At 31.7% G+C, this 20,288-nt stretch overlaps 1 protein-coding gene across 1 annotated transcript; it reads left to right on the plus strand.

Annotated features, from left to right (window-relative positions):
- The first annotated feature begins 19,488 nt into the window (after window positions 1-19,488).
- On the plus strand, window positions 19,489-19,977 carry LOC144561402 (protein S40-4-like). Its single transcript, XM_078310367.1, has one exon. It carries the CDS (start codon window positions 19,489-19,491, stop codon window positions 19,975-19,977), a length of 489 nt encoding a protein of 162 aa, XP_078166493.1.
- Window positions 19,978-20,288: the final 311 nt, after the last annotated feature.

Here is a 20,288-nt window from a genome sequence, read left to right on the forward strand (position 1 = left end):
AAATGTTGATCCGGATTATTTGTAGCAGTCTTTCGAATAAATCAAATTATATAGTATTCCATCTATTTTTTAAAAAATATATTAAATATTTGTAATACTTCAATACAAAAAATAAATAAATTATAAATAAAAACTGAAAAAGAAAATTTCGAAAAAGAAAATTTCCTAAAAAAAAAAAATCCTAAATCTGGAAAAAATTATTCCGGATTTAGCCAAAAAAAAAAAGAAAAAGAAATCCTAAATCAGGAAAAAATTATTCTTGATTTAGGATCAATTTTCGGAAAAAAAATTTCCCGTTTGGATTGTTTTGGAAAAAAACAAGCGGTTTGGTTAGTTTTTTAAATTTATATATTTTTTTGGATATAAATAAAAAAATCGGCTTGATTACATATATTAATTACTCGAGTTAATTTAAATCTCAAAAAACTGGGCTGCATTTTCTTCTCGAGGAAAAGAAGGAATTTCATCCATAAAAAATAAAATAGATATACTTATTCAAGAGGAAATGATTTAGGACTCCCGACATATCGATTGGCTTTGAGCACGAATCGCAAGCGAAGGGAAGGCGTGTGTGCTGTTGGCTTCGAGTGTGAGTGGTTTTCTAATTTTGTTTTATTTTTTAATTTTCAATTTCCAACTCAGACAAAGGTTTGAGAACTGAAATACACTCAGGTAAAATTCAAATCTAGAGGTAAGATCTGTATGACAAAATCATATTCAATAAACCAACTACACACGGAATTGGTGATATTTATCAAAATCCATTCATGCATGACTTTAGCTCCACCAATGAAGGAAAGGGAGGGGAGAATGTACAAATTGCCCTTCATTTCAAACCAACAAACAAAATACCTCTCTTCATAAATTATTAACAAAATGTTCTTGTGGGCTCCACTTTCTCTTTCCTTTTCTCTCCCTCTCACTTCTCCTCATTTACTCTCCATCATTTTTTATTTAAAATGGAGGGTTATGCAATATACCAACAAATATAAACACATTTCCTTGTTGCATAATTTGTCGTGTTTTATTTAATAAACCAATCTCTGTATGCAGTTTTTTTTATTTCAAATGGAGGATTATACAACAGATCATAAAATATAAAATGCATCAAGATTGGTTTATTATTTAATGTTGGTCATTAAATTGCTTTCAATTTAAAAATTGTAATAAAATTATTTATTATTATGTTATTAATATTTTCTACTAGATTCATGAAGTCTGTAGCGAATATTATTTTCTTAATATTTTGTACGTTATTCATAAAGTTTGTAGGATGTAGCAGATATTTATAAATTTTTTTGTTGCTAATTAAATTGCATTGAGATTGTTTCATGATGTGTTAAATTAGTTCATTATTTTTGTAGCAAATATGAATTTTTTTGTCGCAAATATTTTGTACTTCATCGCATCAATATTAGTTTATTATTTTTGTTATATCGTTTTTCAAGCTTGCGTACAGAGCAGGAACATATGTGTTTTATATCATTACTTATAATATTTTTAATCATCCTTTTAACTACTGTTGTTATGTTAAATTCAACTATTTAAATTTCAATTGTCATTTCTGGTAAAATATTTTTTTTCCTACTGCACATTTCAAACTGGTACAAAGAATGTATGGGGGTGTCATTCATTTTAATTCATGTCATGGAGCTAATTTAACACATCATGAAACAATCTCAATGCAATTTAATCAGCAACAAAAAAAAATTATAAATATCTGCTACATCCTACAAACTTTATGGATAAAGTACAAAATATTAAGAAAATAATATTCGCTACAGACTTCATGAATCTAGTAGAAAATATTAATAACATAATAATAAATAATTTTATTACAATTTTAAATTGAAAGCAATTTAATGACCAACATTAAATAATAAACCAATCTTGATGCATTTTATATTTTATGATCTGTTGTATAATCCTCCATTTGAAATAAAAAAAAACTGCATACAGAGATTGGTTCATTAAATAAAACACGACAAATTATGCAACAAGGAAATGTGTTTATATTTGTTGGTATATTGCATAACCCTCCATTTCAAATAAAAAATGATGGAGAGTAAATGAGGAGAAGTGAGAGGGAGAGAAAAGGGGAGAGAAAGTGGAGCCCACAAGGGCATTTTGTTAATAATATATGAAGAGGGGTATTTTATTTGTTGGTTTGAAAATGAAGGGCAATTTGTACATTCTCCCGAAAGGGAGAGATGAGAGAGTTTATTTAGAGTGAGGGCTAAATATGTAATTTTAAATTATTAGAAGGATAAGTGTCAAAAGTTATACAAGAGTATTTTATTTTGAAGAAAAAATGCATAATTCATAAGTTTTAGAATTGCATACTTAAAATTCTGTCTTTTTCATTTGATATATGTCTACAATACTTTAACATGAGCAATGTTTTCTTTAAAATATGCAAGTAAACAAAAACAAGTTTCTAGCATATATTATATAATAATTGAGGAGGGTTCAAATGCCTCCATTTTTTGTGCCTCCACCATGCCTCCATTTTTTAAAACTTTAATAACTCAAAATTTAATACTTAAAAGTCAAAATAAAACCGTTAGATGTGATTTATGTCATTTTCTCTATGTACCCATAAAAAATTATGACATTTCAATTTTGTTTTTATGTGAATCAATAAGTTCAAAAATCAACGTCTAGAAATCATCCACATTAGTACATTTTTTACAAGCTCTTGATGACAATCAAAATAAAATTAAAATGTCATAATTTTTTACATGTGCATAAATAAAACGATGTAGATCATATCCAACGGTTTTATTTTGACTTTTAAGTTTTAAATTTTAAATTATTAAAGTTTAAAAAAAATGGAGACACGGTGGAGGCACAAAAAATGGAGGCATTTGAACCCTCCTCATAATAATTAGATGTTATACATTTCATGAAACTAATATCTATCTCACCTCACATTAAAATTACCACTAAATAGTTTGGTCGTTCTTAATTTGTTGGATAACTCATTCCATAATATGTAATAAAATGTCGTGAACAAAAATAAATTTTGTGTGAACACACACACTTATAATGCTTCATTGAAAACCCATGCCGCATGCATTCCTGATAAAGCTCTTCAATATGATGGGCTTGTTCTATGGAAATAAATCTGATGTTATTTCAGAGGGATCACATGACTCTATTATTCTGATTTCAGCCGTTGAATTTTATCAAGATCTGGACACACAAATTTTCATACCTTGAGATTCGCACATGAAAAACTTTGAACAATTGTGATAGGAATAACAGCAGATTTATATCCCTTGTTCCATACATAATCCTGTATATAAATACAACCAACATCTTATTGAAAGAGTAAAAAGGTAACATAGCCCATTTAAGCAAATAATAATAATAATAATAATAATAATAATAATAATAATAAGGGTTTCATCTTCAAAGTCACGTATCAAACCTTAGAGAAAATATATAATAATTTGATTTATATAGCATTTCTTTTACAAAAATAAACTATGCTCCAAGCAAAATATATATATATATATATATATATAAAAAAAAAATTTATGGGCACCACGCATAGTGACATAGTGTTTTTATTCTAATGTCTCATATGATATTGGAGTAGATCAAATAATAACTAACATTTTTTTTTTTAAAAGTAATAAATATTAGAAAAACATTAATAGTAAAATAAATAATGAACTTTATAAACTACCACATTTTTTGAAATATTTAACAAAATAAATAACATTCAAAATTATTAGCAAAACAATTTTGTGAGGTCAAAGGTCTTTTGGGATCGTTTAATACCATTTAGAAAGAGGGTATAAAACTTAATAAAGAATAAATATATTTATCTGAATAACAAGTATAGTAATCAAAGCTGTTGCATCCTTTATATTATGGATATAATCTTTACATAATTCATATCATATTTTCTAACATTGCATATGGGGTCTTTCAATTTCGTAACTGTTATAACCAACATTAAAGAGCTACCAAATGTGTTGAAGATTTGCATGTGATCGGGACTAGTTCATACCATTGGGCTGATTTGATATGATGCATTGCTTCTTCTTTTTTTCTCATTTTGAGTTTGGATGTGAGCTCTAATTGGATAATCTGGTTATATGGGCAATCTCTTTGTCTAAGTTTGTTTCTGAATCCTTTTAAACTCTCTTTTTGCTTCTCTCGACATTGATACATATTGGTACTAGTATTATTTTGCATCCTAGTGCAAAATGTTGATATGTCAGGACTTGTTTCAAAGTTTATCTAAAGGGTTTGTTTTTCTCAGTTTGTAAGAAGTTGTTTTTTGCAATTCGTAAATTTGATTGTGAGAATGAAAAATTTGATTGTGAAACTTGCATTAAAGCAAAGAGTAATTGTGTGTCATTTGCTAGTAGTTTAAATAAAAGTACAACTCCATTTGATTTAGTTCATTTTGATATTTGAGGTCCTTAATTTTCGGTTAATATTATATTTTTTAGCACTGCATATGGAGCCTTTTAATTTTATCACAGTTTCATAATTATTCAATCAGAACTCACATCCAAGTCCCAAATGAGAAAAGGTTAAGCAATGCATCACTTCAAAACAGCCTAATTGTTAAAAAACTACTAAGAAAGCAGCAAGTAGCCATAAATTTTTTAAATATCTTTTTATTTCAACTTCTATTATTTTTTGTGTCATAAAACTTCTAAATATCTTTTATTTTTTCTCTTATGATTTGTATACTCAAATATTCAGAAAGAAAAAAATACATGAACTTGGAGAATTGCATTACCAAATGAAATTGTGTCTTAACAAATGGCGCATGACTTGTTGATCAGTTCAATTGCATTGTTTTATCAAAAATTATAAGCTTCTCACTTTATGTAACTGCGGACTTTATGTAACTGTGTCGTTGAAATTATTTCGGACAAGAATTTTAATGTGATTTCTACCAAATTATGAAAAGATCATTAGCGCCTATAAAGCCGACAATAATTCAACCCTATAAAGCAGAAAAAAAAATTAAGAATATTGATATTGTTTTGTCTCAGCTTAATAAACTTCAAAATGATTTTGCCTATTTAATTTCTACCAATTTTTTAAAACTTTAAAATAAGTACCCTTAAGCCTCATTTAATTTCCCCAAAAAACTCAAAATGTATTGTAATATACTGATATTTATATTTTTTTTGGGGGCTCCAATTCAATCTGCAACCTCATTCTTTTTTTACAGTGGCATACTGTAATATACTGGTATTTTTCTAATTCTCCATTATTTGTGTTTTTTTTTTACAGTGGTATTAAAAAAAAAAATTGGCAAGGTTTCATAATGGGTCCAGATTAAAAATCACCTTATGTAACAAAAAAAATGTGAATAAATTGTTAGCATTATTAATGTAACACCGTAAACTTTTAAAATTCAGATTTAATTAAAATAATAAGTGGTTAAATCAAATAATATATATATACGTATATACGAAATTAGTGACGTGGATGGTGAAAAATAATTATACGATTAATTGTGTTAAGAGAGAGGAGCAATTGGGGTTATATAAATCATTTAAACAATATCGAACAAGTGGAGGGTTTATTTTGCAAAAATACCACTTACAAGTGGGGGCCCCTTGTCATTCCCTCCTCTTCCCCTCCTTCCTTTCCTTTCCTGCCCCCATCTCTTTTCTTCTTTTCCTTTGTTTCCGCCAAGAGAGAAAGAACGAGAGAGAGAGAGAGAGTGAGAGAGAGACACCCCGGTGACCGTATTTCACGAAAACGGAGATTTAGAAAGAGGAGCTCAAATCTCAGACATCCATCCATTCCATCGGTAATTCCCCTTTCTATTTCTCTCTCATTTCGTGATTCCTTGTTTTTAGGGTTTCGGTGAAAACCCGTAGAATCGTACCAAATTGATTATTCCGTGTCTTTGTTGTTTCTATAGTGTAAATTGACTGATTCCGTGTTCCAAAGTGCCACCAAATTTCCAATTTACGGATTTTCCCAAATTTCTCGATTCCGTGTTTTTAGGGTTTCGGTGAAAACCCGTAGAATCGTACCAAATTGATTATTCCGTGCCTTTGTTGTTTCTAAAGTGTAAATTGATTGATTCCGTGTTCCAAAGTGCAACCAAATTTCCAAATTACGGATTTTCCCAAAAAAAAATTGATTAGGGTTTAAATTGTAAAAGTGCCGGAATTTAATAAATTGACCTATGGATAGATCCTAACGAGCACGACTAGCGGGATTGACGAGCTTACCGAGTCGCGAGATCGCGGACCCTCTACGTGCCCTACATAACCAGGTGCGGGGGTTCACGGGATCTGTTTTGGGGTTTATTCGTAGAACTAAATAACGGTGCATATTATTATATTTATGTTGATTGCTTGATTTAAATAAACTGTGCATAGCATGTTGAATATCTGATTGAAAGCATTTGTTGCCGCATTGCATTAATTGTGATATTAGTGTAATTGAATTGTATAACTGTTTTGATTCTCATGTTGGTACGGTTTATCGATTGTTGATCTGTCGTTTTGAATAAGTGAGTGGAACCACAGTATGACTTGGATTGATTGTGTGAAGTGAACAGTGTATCATAGTGGAAAGTCTAGCTAACTACTAGACTTTCATCCAGGACCCTTATGCGCATCTGGAGAATGGCCCTAGTGAACCCAGTACCGGTTGGGTAAGGGAAGTGCAGTGTAATTTTAGGTAGAACTGTGGTTCAGTGATTCAGTGAAAGTGTCAGTGATTCTTTTTGAGAAAATTTATATTCTGTTGCATATTCGCGGAATATGCCCGTGCATATTTTAAGTGATGAATTGATGAAATTGTATGACTTGAAACCAGAAATTAGAACTGTTAAGCCGGAGGTGATCGATAGTTGATATCTGTACCTCATAACCAGACGTATATATATTATATCTGTGAAACCAAATCTTTCTGGAAATTCGTTGATTGATGTTGATGAGATGTGAATTGAAATCCGTTTGAATCTATTCCCGGTACATGTGCATTTATTATTGTTGGTGAATAATTAAATAGAAGCTCTATTGCTAGTGTATTTAGTTCTAGTGATGGATTTCTCACAAATCCAGTAGCCCTGTTAAATTCCGCACTGAGAAAACGGATGACAGGTTTTCTCACCCCCTCCCCTCGGGGAATTTTTCCCTTTGAACTGATATGTGCAGGTAAACGCGAGTGAAGTGGGACTCGGGCTCGACGCGTGAGTTTAGGCCGAGCTAATAGGTTATGCCAAACCCTTTATGTCCATTTTGAATTTGTAGTTGAACCCGTAGTCGGTTATTTTGATGTATAGGTTATTATCGAACCGTATTATGTTATAAAACCCTAACGGTATGTTTTAAATGGTTGTTATGATCTAAATGTTGAAATTGCGTGTTAAATGTCATTAAAATTGCTAGTGAATGGGGAATAATTGTTTAATTATACGGGGATTTGATCGGGTTTGAAAACGGGGTGAAATTTCACGAAAATGGGCAAAGGAATGAAAAACAGTACCCTTATTGCGGGCCGCAATAACCCTATTGCGGGCCGCAATAACCCTATTGCGGGCCGCAATGAGAGTAGACAGAGAAAAATTCGCAGCCTAAAAAGCCAACCAGGTCATTGCGGGCCGCAATCAATTCATTGCGGGCCGCAATGAATGGAGGCAGAAGCGCTTTGCAGAGGCTGGGAATTTTAGAATTTGTTGCGGGCCGCAATGAATGGAGACAGAGGAAAATTTCAACGGCTGGAAATTTTGGGAAGTGTTGCGGGCCGCAACAGCCCTATTGCGGGCCGCAATGGGTTCTGAAAAATGCTGTTTTAAGGTATAACTTAGTCAAATTAAATCGGTTTTGAACCAAACTTGTTTTAAATCAAATCATATGATAATTTGACTAATCTGGGCCGTCGGTTAAAGGATTTTCATGCAATTTGACTTCTCCAAAATAAAATTTTCCGTGCTCTATTGAGCGGTGCTTCGTAACCTCAGACAACGCTCGCAGGGGGCTGCCGCCCCCCTGCCACCCCCCGCATACTAATAGAATCAGGCCCACCCACATAAAAATATAATAATATAAATATAAATCCGCATGCATGAACAAAACCGCATTTTAAAACAAAACTGCGCGACCCCCTGTTCCGGGGTGTGACAATTAATAATAATAATAATTTTGTAACTAAAACAAAAATGAAAACTGTGAATGAACTGTTAATATTGGGAAAAAAAAACTATGTCATATATTGGATGTTAAAAAAACCATCAATAACCAAAACAGAGAAAACCGATTATATTAATATCTTAATTAGTGATCCAGAGCAACAAGGATTTTTAATTTCGTTGCAATTTCTAGCCCCATAAAACCCTTTTCTTTATCAATTTTGTTGTAATTTTTTTTCGTGGGTAATCCCCAAAGTATTTTTTTTTTCATTTTTCCCACCTTTTGACCTTTACTGGTTCTTTTTTAGTTTCAATATTTATATATTTATTGAGTATTACTCAAATATGCAATAAAAGATAAAAATATGTCATGCAAAGCAATATCAATTCAAAAAATGAGAGCAAAATTATTTACAAGATTGTCATACAATTCAGTATAAAAATTAAAAATAATTATTTGAGTACCTTCATTCCAGTACCTCAAAATCTTCGCACCCCATTTAGAGAAATTATTTATTATAGTTTCCATTAATTATTTTTTAAGAAAGATATTATATGGTCCCCACTAATTAGTATTCTAAAATCTCTGCATTACTCTTCCTCTATGGTCCCCAATAATTATATGGTCTCCCTTTCTTAGTCCCCGCACTCAACCCCACGTTAACCTTCATAGATATAAATACTTAGAAAATAATATATTAACACTTGAAAAATAAGATATTAATTCTTTGATACATAATTTGTTATGATCATCCATTTTCCAGTCCATAATCGTCCCTGCATCAACCTTCCTCTAATGAAGTAGTGGGATCCCATACAACCGCATCAACCTTTCTCAATCATCCCGGCATCAACATTTCTCTAACAACAATAGTTGACCTTACTTCAGTTCATAGGTATAAATACATGTAGTATTTAATATTAATACTTTGAAACGTCATCCAATGTTATATTTAAAAAAATACCTGCAAGTATAGATATAAATACTTGTACGATGAGATATAATTACTTGTGTGACGACGAGTCGGAAAGTAAGTCATCATGGATCATTTGAAAGAGAAAATTGCGTAGAGACGTTTGTGGTTTTGGATTCGAAAAATTCCTCACAGATTGTCAGAAATATGAACGAGATTGAGCGGAGAAAAAAAACTCACATCTAAAAACATGTATGATCCCCCATGTAGTTTGAGTGGGCCCCCACAAGTATTTATGGTGCGGATACGTTTGAAAATTTTGGTTAGAAAGACAATTATTTACGTAAAAATTGTTCACCTCATAAGTATAAATACTTCTGTGTAGAGGTATAAATATTTTCTTGTATAGATATTAATATTTTAGAAAAAAAAATAGTGGTGGAGTTTTTGTGATCCCCTCAGATATTTATAGTAGTTATGGTACGAGTACAATGCAGGTATTGTAGCGCAGTTACTATTATCAGCTTTCAAAAATTAATGACTTGTTTTACAAAGAGCTAGAATTTTTCTCCCCGTAATTTTTTTCCCCTTCTTGTCCGCTAATTTTGTCATAATATTTCTTATTATTTTGTCGTGTCTCGTATTTTAGCCAATGGTTTAAATAGCGTTTATCGCGAAATAGCGTACGGGTTAAAAAAATCGCGCTATGCTCAAATAGCGGCGCTATAGCACGGAATAGCGCGCTATAGCGGCGCTATTTGGGCATAGCGCCATAGCTTTTTTGGTCGGAAAACGCTATAGCGCGCTATTTAAAACACTGATTTTAGCATAACAAAATATCGACTTGCTTCACCAATGGGCCAAAATAAATTATCATATTTAAGCCCTTTCATCATAATAAAAAACAGTGTAACTATTTTTTTTTATTGTTTATTATCAATGAAATGCTAGACCTACTGAATAAAAGTGAAATTGCAACGAAATTGGTTGAAAAGGTTTAAGGGTAAGATTTTTTTTTTAAACATCTCAAATTCTTAATTTTTCTATTATTATTATAATATATCTTATTTTTCCATCATAGTAAGAGTGAATTGTTTATAATTTTATATACTCATTAAACATTTCTCTTATTTCCAATCTCCCCACCAATGTCTCAATATATATTATTTACCCATCTAAATTTAAAATTTTATTTTTTGCTTTTTTTTTCCATTTAATCGAACAAAAACAAAAATCTTATCCATTAAATCATCAACTTCATATTAAAAAAAATAAAAAAGAACACTTTATCCTTCTCGCTAACTCCATCTTTTAAATCATCAATCTTCCGTAGGATGCATTTTAACTCTGTAATACTAATTTTAGATAAAGAGCCGAAATTTTTATTTATATCATATTCTAAAAAAAAAAAAAAAAAGAATAAACGTTTTCTGGAGAATTCCAAAAATATCCGAGCCGCTAATGCAATATGGGGCTTCATTTTTTGGGGCCACAAATTGAATTGGAGGCCCTCTAAAAATCGAAAAATATACTGTAATAAACAGATATTTAGATTTTTGAAGCTCTCCAATTTAATCTATAGATCTCTAAAAATGGAGCCGCAGATTGAATTCATCATTCTAATATTTTTGAAAATTTTCAATTTCAAAAGTGTTTTAATTTTTTTTTAAAATGACATTAATAAAAATTTCGGTCTAAAGAGATATTACGTGGACCTTCACAAACCTGCCACGGCATGATGGCAACGACGAGCGACAGCTCGGTCTCAAACCCTTGATGAAATCTGGTTGCTCCTCGTGTCCACAAAGATAAGAGAACAACACTTGGCAGTTGGCACTCCATCAATAAAAATTCATGTTTTTTGTTTGTTTGGATAAGAAATTTTTCTTTTTTATGTTATTCCAAGTCGTATGTAATTTTTTTTTTTTTTGGGTTAAGGCTACGGGTAGGGCTGCACAAAAAGTTTGTAGTTCGTGATTTGATTTGAGTTCGATTTGAAAAAAGTTTGCAATTAATTTGATTCAAAATTAGTTCGTTATGAAACAATCAAATCAGTTCGGTTTGAATCTTATTCAAATTAAACTCAAACTAAGTTTAATTCCTTCGAAATTGATTCGCATACTATTTAGGTTCGAATTTCAAATAATGCAACTAATAGATTCAACTATCAATCTCTAATAATGCAAGAACTGAACTTATATAAGAGCTCAAAATTGTTAATATAATAGCAACTTATAATAGGAAAATGTTTCAGCAGCGTAACAAATTAATAATGGAATAAGTTTCATTTGACTAGGTACTTGCCGTGATTTTAATCAATCCAGCAGCGTAAAAGGTAAGAGAATCTTGAGCTGACCCGTAATTCATCAGTGTGAATTCGTGAAAGGTAAAATAAAACTGTGTGAATTTTGTTCCGCGAGAAAAAAAAACTAATGTATAAACTACCGGTATAACTAGGGCTGTCAAAAAATATTGTAGTTCATAATTCAATTGACTTCGATTCGAAAAATTTGAAGTTTACAATTAATTCATTATGAAACAAATCAAACCAATTTAATTCAAATCTTTATTCAAATTCAAACTCAAACTGGAGTAAGTTCGATTCGTTTGCAGCGCTACCGTCTCGAGTCTCGTCGCATGGGATGCCTTAATAGTTAATATGTACTTTACAGAATAAATGTAGAGAATCCGAGGGACAATACGGGGAGCCTACCACCAACGCGCTGCTGGTCCTGGATAGTCGGCAATTCGGCATGCGACAAAATATTTTATTTTTAATAAAATGTCGTGAACAAAAATAAATTTTGAGTGAACACACTTATATTGCTTCATTGAAAACTCATGCCGCATGCATTCCTGATCAAGCTCTTCAATATGATGGGCTTGTTCTATACATAATCCTGTATATAAATACAACCAACATCTTATTGAAAGAGTAAAAAGGGGTAACATAGCTCATTTATGCAAAAAATAATAATAATAATAACGGTTTCATCTTCAAAGTCACGTATCAAACCTTAGAGAAAAGCTATTATAATTTGATCTATATAGCATTTCTTATAAACTATGGTCCATGCAAAGAAAAATATAAAAAAAAAATTAAAAATAAAACCAATTTATGGGCACCACGCATAGTGATGTTAATGTCTCATATGATATTGGAGTATATCAAATAATAACCAAAATGATTTTCTTTTAAAAAAGGAGTAATAAATATTAGAAAAACATTAGTAGTAAAATAAATAATGAAATTTATAAACTACCACATTTTTTGAAATATTAAACAATATAAATAACATTCAAATTTATTAGGAAAACAATTTTGTCTGAATAACAAAATAATAAATACATTTTGTCTGTATTAAACTCAATAAATAATAAATATATCTATCTGAATAACAAGCATAGTAGTCAGAGTTGTTGCATCCTTTATATTATGGATATAATCTTTAAATAATCCATATCATATTTTCTAACACTGTATGCCTTTCAATTTCATAATTATTATAACCAACATTAAAGGGTTACCAAATGTGTTGAAAATTTGAATGTAATCGGAACAAGTTCATATCATTGGGCTGATTTGATGTGATGTATTGCTTCTTTTTTTCTCATTTCGGTTTTGAATGTGAGCTCTGATTGGATAATCCTAGTTATATGAGCAATCTTTTTGCATGAGCTTGTTTATGAATCCTTCTAAACTCTCTCTTTGCTCCTCTTGACATTGATACCTGTTAGTACCAATATTATTTTGCATCCTAGTATAAAAATATTGATATGTCGGCACTTGTTTCAAAGGTTTTTTAAAGGGTTGTTTTTCGCAATTTGTAAGAATCTATTTTTTACAATTCGTAAATTTGATTGTGAGAATGAAAAGTTTAATTGTGAAACTTGTATTAAAGTAAAGAGTAAATTTAAATAAAAGTACAACTCCATTAGATTTAATTAATTCTGATATTTGAGGTCATTTTTCAGTTAATATTATATTTTCTAGCACTACATATGAAGTCTTTCGATTTCATCACAATTTCAAAATTATCTAATCAGAGCTCACATCCAATTCCAAACTGAGAAAAAATAAAATAATAAATCATATCAAATAAGCCCAGTCGTTAAAAAAACTATTAAGAAGGCAGCAAGTAGCCATAATTTTTTTAAATATCTTTTTATTTCAACTATTATTATTTTTTGTATCATAAACCTTCTAAATATCTTTTATTTTTTTCTCTTATGATTTGTATACTCAAATATTTGGAAAAAAAATACATGAACTTGGAGAATTGCATTACCAAATGAAATTGTGTCTTAACAAATGGCGCATGACTTGTAATTTGATCCATTCAATTGCATTGTTTTATCAAAAATTACTTAATCTTCTCATTTATGTAACTGCGGACTTTATGTAACCGTGGACTTCATGTAACTGTGTCGGTGAAATTATTTCGGACAAGAATTTTAATGTGATTTCTGCCAAATTATGAAAAGATCATTAGGGCCTATAATTAATATCTTAATTATTGATCCAGAGCAACAAGGATTTTTAATTTCGTTGCAATTTCTAACCCCATAAAACCCTTTTCTTTATCAATTTTGTTGTATTTTTTTTTCTTGGGTAATCCCCAAAGTATTTTTTTTTTCATTTTTCTCACCTTTACTGCTTTTTTTATTTTCAATATTTATATACTTATTGAGTATTACTCAAATATGCAATAAAAAAAAAAAAAATCTGTCCTGCACAACACTAAAAAAATAAAGCAAAATAATTTACCATATTTCGTACAATTCAGTACAAAATTAAATTAATGACTTGCTTTACCAAAGAGCGATAATTTTTCTCGCCCTAATTTTTTTTTCCTTTTTGTCAGCTAATTCAGTCATAATATTTCTTATTATTTTTTTTTGTCTCATATTTTAAGAATAAGATTTTTTTTTCTCGTCTTTTGATGAAGTACTGTAAAAAAAGGTGAATTGCTCGCGTACTCATTTTAAACATCTCAAATTCTTAATTTTTCTATCATTATTATAATATATATTATTTTTCCATCATAGTAAGAGTTTATTGTTTATAATTTTATATACTCATTAAACATTCTCTTATTTCCAATCCCCCCACCTAGGGCTGCAAACGAACCGAACCGAATCGAATCGGGCTTAGTTCGAATTCGAATTCGAAATTATTTCGAACCGAATCCAATTCGAAATTGAAATAGATTTCAAACCTAAAAGCTCAATTCGAATTCGATTCGGTATAATTCGAACTAGTTCGATTTGATTCGAAATTAGTTCGAAATTGAAAGCTTAAGGGAAAGAGAAATCTTAAATTGAAAGCTTAAAGAGGGAAATAAATCTGCTGCGATTTCATGAAAGAAGAGCGATAAATTGAAAGCTTAAACGAATTGAGCACGCAGGAAGGGGAGAAGATGAAGAGAGGGGAGAAGACGATGGGCCACGCGTAAACTGATTGAGCACGCACGAAACACGTGTAAACGAAATTGCATTGTTCATAAACGAATTGGGCCACGCGTAAATAAAAACTATTATTCTATTTTAATTAATTGGGAGATGGTATGTCTTCCTAAAGAATATGGGGGGGTGGGAGGTGCTAATCTCAGTATTCGAAACCGATCACTGTTACTGCGATGGTGGTGGCGTTTATACCGATTTCCAGATTCGTTATGGTCCCAAACAGCAATACACCTCTATAATTTGGCACCGGCTGCACAAGCAAACAAAATTTGGATGAGGCAAGGCTCGTTCTTTTGGTTACAGCTTTTGAAAATCAGACCAACTTTTGATCGGTGTGTTACATGGAGTATTGCTCAGGGCACATCTATTTCTTACTAGTTTGACTCCTGGACTTATCCGACGAAAGCTTATGAGGTTACACCTGACCATTCTACTAGGAAAATTTCACTCGAAATGGCAATTGAAAAGGGATTCTGTCAGGTACTTCGGGTACAGGGACAAACTCAGGATCAAATAAAATGGTTGTTGACCAATGATAATGAGTATTCGGCTAATTCATATTATAACTCAGTCGTTGCTGCAGGTAAAATCAAATGGTCATATCGGTTCATATGGAAAATCAAGATACCACCTACTGTGAAGGTGTTTGCTTTCCTATTATTACAAGGGAGGCTGTTAACACATGATATTATGATTATTAGAGGTTTGCAATGTAAAACACGCTGTGTTGTTTGTCAACATTGCTCAATGGAAACGGCGCTACACCTATTCTTTCATTGCACCTATTCGAGAAGAGCATGGGCAAAACTGTCCAATATGCTGGGATTTCGCATTTTGCAGAGGAAGGATACAGTTGAGGATACGATAGACAAATCATGGAGGGGATGCCTTAACCGAATCTCAAGAAGCAAATGGGGAGCCTATATTTTGGCAGTATGCTGGTTCATTTGGAGAGCACGAAACAAACTTATATTTGAAGGGGCGCAAACTAGTCCAGAATGGATTGCGTACCATGCCAGAAGGGAGGCCGAGTTGTGGTTAAAGTTCTGCTAAGCTATGTGGAGGAAGCACTGTTTGAATCGAAGCTGACGGTGGATGGAGTTGGCCACAAGAGCAGTAGAAGCTGAAATATGGTAGATATAATATTAGATGTGTTTAGAGATGTTATCCTGAATTGAGGGATGTATAGGTACTGTACGGAGTGGAGGTATAGTACCTGTACTAAGTTGTATATTATCCTGATAGCTACTATCCGGTTTTTAAAAAAAAAAAAAAAAAATTCTATTCATCTCTTTTTCACATCACTTTTTCACACCTCCGCTTCATAAATGAAATCAATCCGCACGTAAACGAATTGGGCCTGCTTTAAACGAATCGAACTGGGCCAGATTCGCGAACCACACGAATCGAATTGGACCTGGTTCGAATTCGAAATTGAATTAATTTCGAATCGAACTGGTTTGAATTAATTTTGAACCGAATTACTTTCGAATCGATTTTTTTTCGAACTTTTTCGAATCGAACTCGAATCGAATCACGAATCTCGAATTTTTTGTGCACCCCTACCCCCACCAATGTCTCTATATATTATTTACCCATCTAAATTTAAAATAATATCTTTTCCTCTCTTTTTTTCCATTTAACCGAAAAAAATAACGAAAATCTTATTTTAGCTAAAGAGATATTACGTGGGCCTTCGCAAACCTGTCACGGCATGATGGCAACGCCGAGCGACAGCTTGTCTCAAACCCTATGACATCTGGTTCCGCCACGTGTCCGTAAAGATAAGACACAAGACAATAACACTCGGCAGTTGGCACTCTCTCAATTTAAATTCGTGTTTTTTGGTTTGGAAAAGGACTTTTTCCTTTTTAAATTATTTCCATGTAGTATGTAATTTTTCATTTTTTTTTTATAAGGCTAAGGCTAGTCGGCTACGGGTCTCTGCTGTTATTTTTATTATTATTATTATTATTATTATTATTATTATTTTTGCCAATGATGGGACCAAGACACCAAGTACACTACTGATAATTATCTTCCAAATTTATTAATACGATATGGTATGTAACCCAATTTTGTTAATTATTTCCACTTCTTCTCATTTACTCTCGCTTAGAAAGAGAGCATTACTAATCTTGGTATAAAAAAGTTAACAAAGTATTTTCGTGTGTTTTCTTCTTCTTTCTTTCTTTTTTAAGATCCTAATCTTGGCAAAAGCAAATACTAAATATACTAAGGCAGTATTCTTAGACTAGGAAAAATGGCACGGTGGAGAAGGCTTCGTCACAGTACGTGTGTCAGTTACGTGCTGTGGTCCGCGTGTTTCGTGTCATGATTATTCGTGTGTTGTGATTATCTTTAGAAAATTTGACACAACACATCACGTCACGCGAAAGATATAGTGATAATACAGCACGACAAGTAGTCACGCGAGTCACGTGTAATTATGACCATTAGATCTGGATCAAATGATGAATTTTAAATAAACTAACATAAATTATGATCAAATTGTCACGCAAGTCACGTTTGAGCACGACATTATTCATGTGGCGTAACTATTCGCATGTCGTGATCACTCCTTGACATTATGATCACAGTACAGTATGGCACGTGAAAAATTAACTTGATCACGACACAATATGGTACAAGATCAAAATCACGACGTGCTAGTCACGATATGACATGGTACGGCTGGCACAACATATTCTTAGTCTTGGTATAAAAACTTTGTGTTTTTGTCAGAACTTTTTTTTATTTATCAAAGTATTGCACTGGTTTTTATAGTGGTTGATTAGATGATTAAAAATGGGTCTACTTATGGGTTGCATTCATGGACTAAATCTTAATTGAAAGACAAAATTACCCACATTTAATTTTCTAAAGTTTATATTTTAATTATTACTCACCTTAAATAATAAGGATATCTCATGAATTTTGCCAATTTATCTTCTAAAAAAAATTCAAATTTGAAATAATAAGGATATCTCATGAAGTCTCATTTAATTCCTAAAATTTTGCCAGGTCTAATTATTAAATATTAAACAAGAAATTAGAGCATTTTCTGTGTAATAAATTACATAGTGGATGATATGGACAAAAATTGCTTCATATCTTTTTGTATGCTTTGATTGCGATTAAATTGGATGGCTTAATCTTCAATCTTTATTCAATTTTTTTTTATATTGCGATTAGTCGGGTGATCCATATATATATACACACATTCGCAAATCATTGAACTAGTTTTTATTTTTATTTTTATTTTTTTTTGCCAAAAATGGTATATATAATAGAAATTTTATATCCTACGATTTCGAAATTTTACAGCTTGAATCAAGGTTTCATGGATGGTTCATATTAAAAATCACTTTATGTAACCAAAAAACTAAAATTAACTGTTAAAAATAATATTATTATTGTAACTAGAACAAAACAAAAAATATGTTAATAAACTGTTAATATTAGAAACAAAACATGTTAATATTCAATGTTAAAAACAGAGAAAACCGTTAATATTAATCTTTTGATCAGTGATCCAGAGTAACAAAAGCAAATTGTTTTGTTGGACCTCAGCTTCTCACTTCAGTTGAACAGAACCGACTATCAAGCAGGGGTTGCAACTTGCAAATAAGATTGGATAGTGATACAACTAGCTATGCATTCATTTTGTGAATACAGATAGAATATTAGACGAATACATATATAGATACTGATATAATATTAAATGAATATGAATCGGATATTATATTTTAATAATATTATTTATTAAAATAATATATAATATTATTAAAGTATCAAAATTCAAATATTTTTTAAATACAGATAGAATATTAGACAAATACATATATAGATGCTGATATAACATTAAAGATATACGGATCAGATATTTCTTGAATACATATAGTATACAGATAGAATATCTGAATACATTCATTTTTTTTAAATGCAAATAGAATATTAGAGGAATACATATATAGATAGTGATATAATATTAAATAGATACGAATCAGATATTTCTTTGTAATACTATTATTTGTTAAAATAATATATATTATTATTAAAGTACCAAAATTCATAATTTTTATTTAATTATAACATGTGAATAATATATATTTTTTACAAAATATATATTAAACTATACAAATATCCGTATTTAATTTGCATATACAAATCTAAATGCAGACGGATAATATCATATCTATTCGCACATCTATTAGTATCAACTATCAAGTAACCTTTTTCTCAATAAAAAGTTTGTATTAATAATCACAGAACCAACTCTATTTTTATTTGATAATCTAATAAGAACGTAAATATTTATCTCTCCCCTTTAATTTATATTTTTCCTAACAATTTTGGTCAACCTTTTCTTCTTCTTTTTTCACCGGGTCCAACATTCAAGGACGACAAAACAACGACTCGTAATTTCGTTGCAATTTCTCGCCTCTTAATGAACTAAAAGACAAGAGACAGCTCAGTCTCAAACCCTCAATGACACCTGGATGCGCCACGTGTCCTTCTAGATAAGACAAAACACTTGGCGCTCTATGAATACAAATTCATGGGTTTTTCGGTTGGATAAGGCTTTTGGGCCTCTGCAGTTCAAAAATATAAAAAAATGCCCGACATGGGCCCAGTTCACCTCCCCTGGTCACCGCGACAAAATCTCGCTGCGGTGCTTTTCCTCGTAGATAAGATAATATAAAAAATCCTTATGAAATTACTAAAATATCCTTTATTGTGTATTTCTAGATAGGTTTGAAATTCATGTAATATATCTACTCTGCAGGGGCAAAACTGTAACTGGGAAAATTCGTTTATCCCCATCCCACTCTATAAAGTCTCCATCCCCCACCGCGTCGATAGTCCTTCCCACCAAAGCTTGTTTCTTTCTTTCTTTCTAGTCCGTCGTCAAATGCGCAAAAGCTCGTTTAAAAATAAGGCAAAGAAGGAGGGGCTTTTGTGTAAAAATACCAAATGGCAGGAAGAAGCGCTCCGTCAATCACAAAGCACGCGTACCGACTCTTCACCCCGAGAACCGGTCCGATCGAACCAACCCGACCGGTTCAAGACGAGTTTGATGAGTCAGATATCTGGGGTTCTAGTCCGGTTCAGCTTTCACCAGTCACCCCAACACGGTCTATAGCCACCGGTCGGTTCACCCGTAAAAAAACAGACCAAACCAGTCAACAGACCGGTCCATGCTCGCTCCCGGTCAGCATACCTGATTGGTCGAAAATACTGGGAAAAGCGCACAGAGGTAATTGTAGTTTTGTCGATAATAATCAATTTTGGGATGAAGAGGTTGATCCAATCGGATCATTGATACCGCCTCACGAGTTCTTGAGCATCAATTGTACCATCCCGACCTCCTCGGTTCAAGAAGGGATCGGTCGGACGCTCAAAGGCAGAGATCTGAGGCGGGTCCGGGATGCAGTTTGGGAGAGAACCGGGTTTCAAGCCTAGACTAATTAGTACAGTAAAGATGAGAAAAATTGTATGGACAATTTTTTTTTCTTTTCTTTTCTGGTAAATCTATGATTTCTTCTCTGTCTTTGGTTTTTTAGATAAGAGGAGAGATCAAGTAAAGATTGGGTTTTGAATTTTGATTTACAAATTGGTGGATGGGAAACTTTTTATTTTCTAATCTACTGTAATTAAAACAGGTTCAGTTTGAGTCTGATCCTTCTGCTGTTACTAATTTTAAGGTTTGTTACTAATTTTAAGAAAATTTGAATAAAATATGCTAAAAAAGCAAACAGCTTTTTTTTTTTATT

Source organism: Carex rostrata, chromosome 11 (assembly GCF_964058835.1).
Source record: "Carex rostrata chromosome 11, lpCarRost1.2, whole genome shotgun sequence".
In the NCBI taxonomy this organism is placed as follows: domain Eukaryota; kingdom Viridiplantae; phylum Streptophyta; class Magnoliopsida; order Poales; family Cyperaceae; genus Carex; species Carex rostrata.

Bases quoted from the DNA above. Each gene is read 5' to 3' on its own strand.
- LOC144561402 (XM_078310367.1), top strand. From the start codon at position 19,489: ATGGCAGGAAGAAGCGCTCCGTCAATCACAAAGCACGCGTACCGACTC.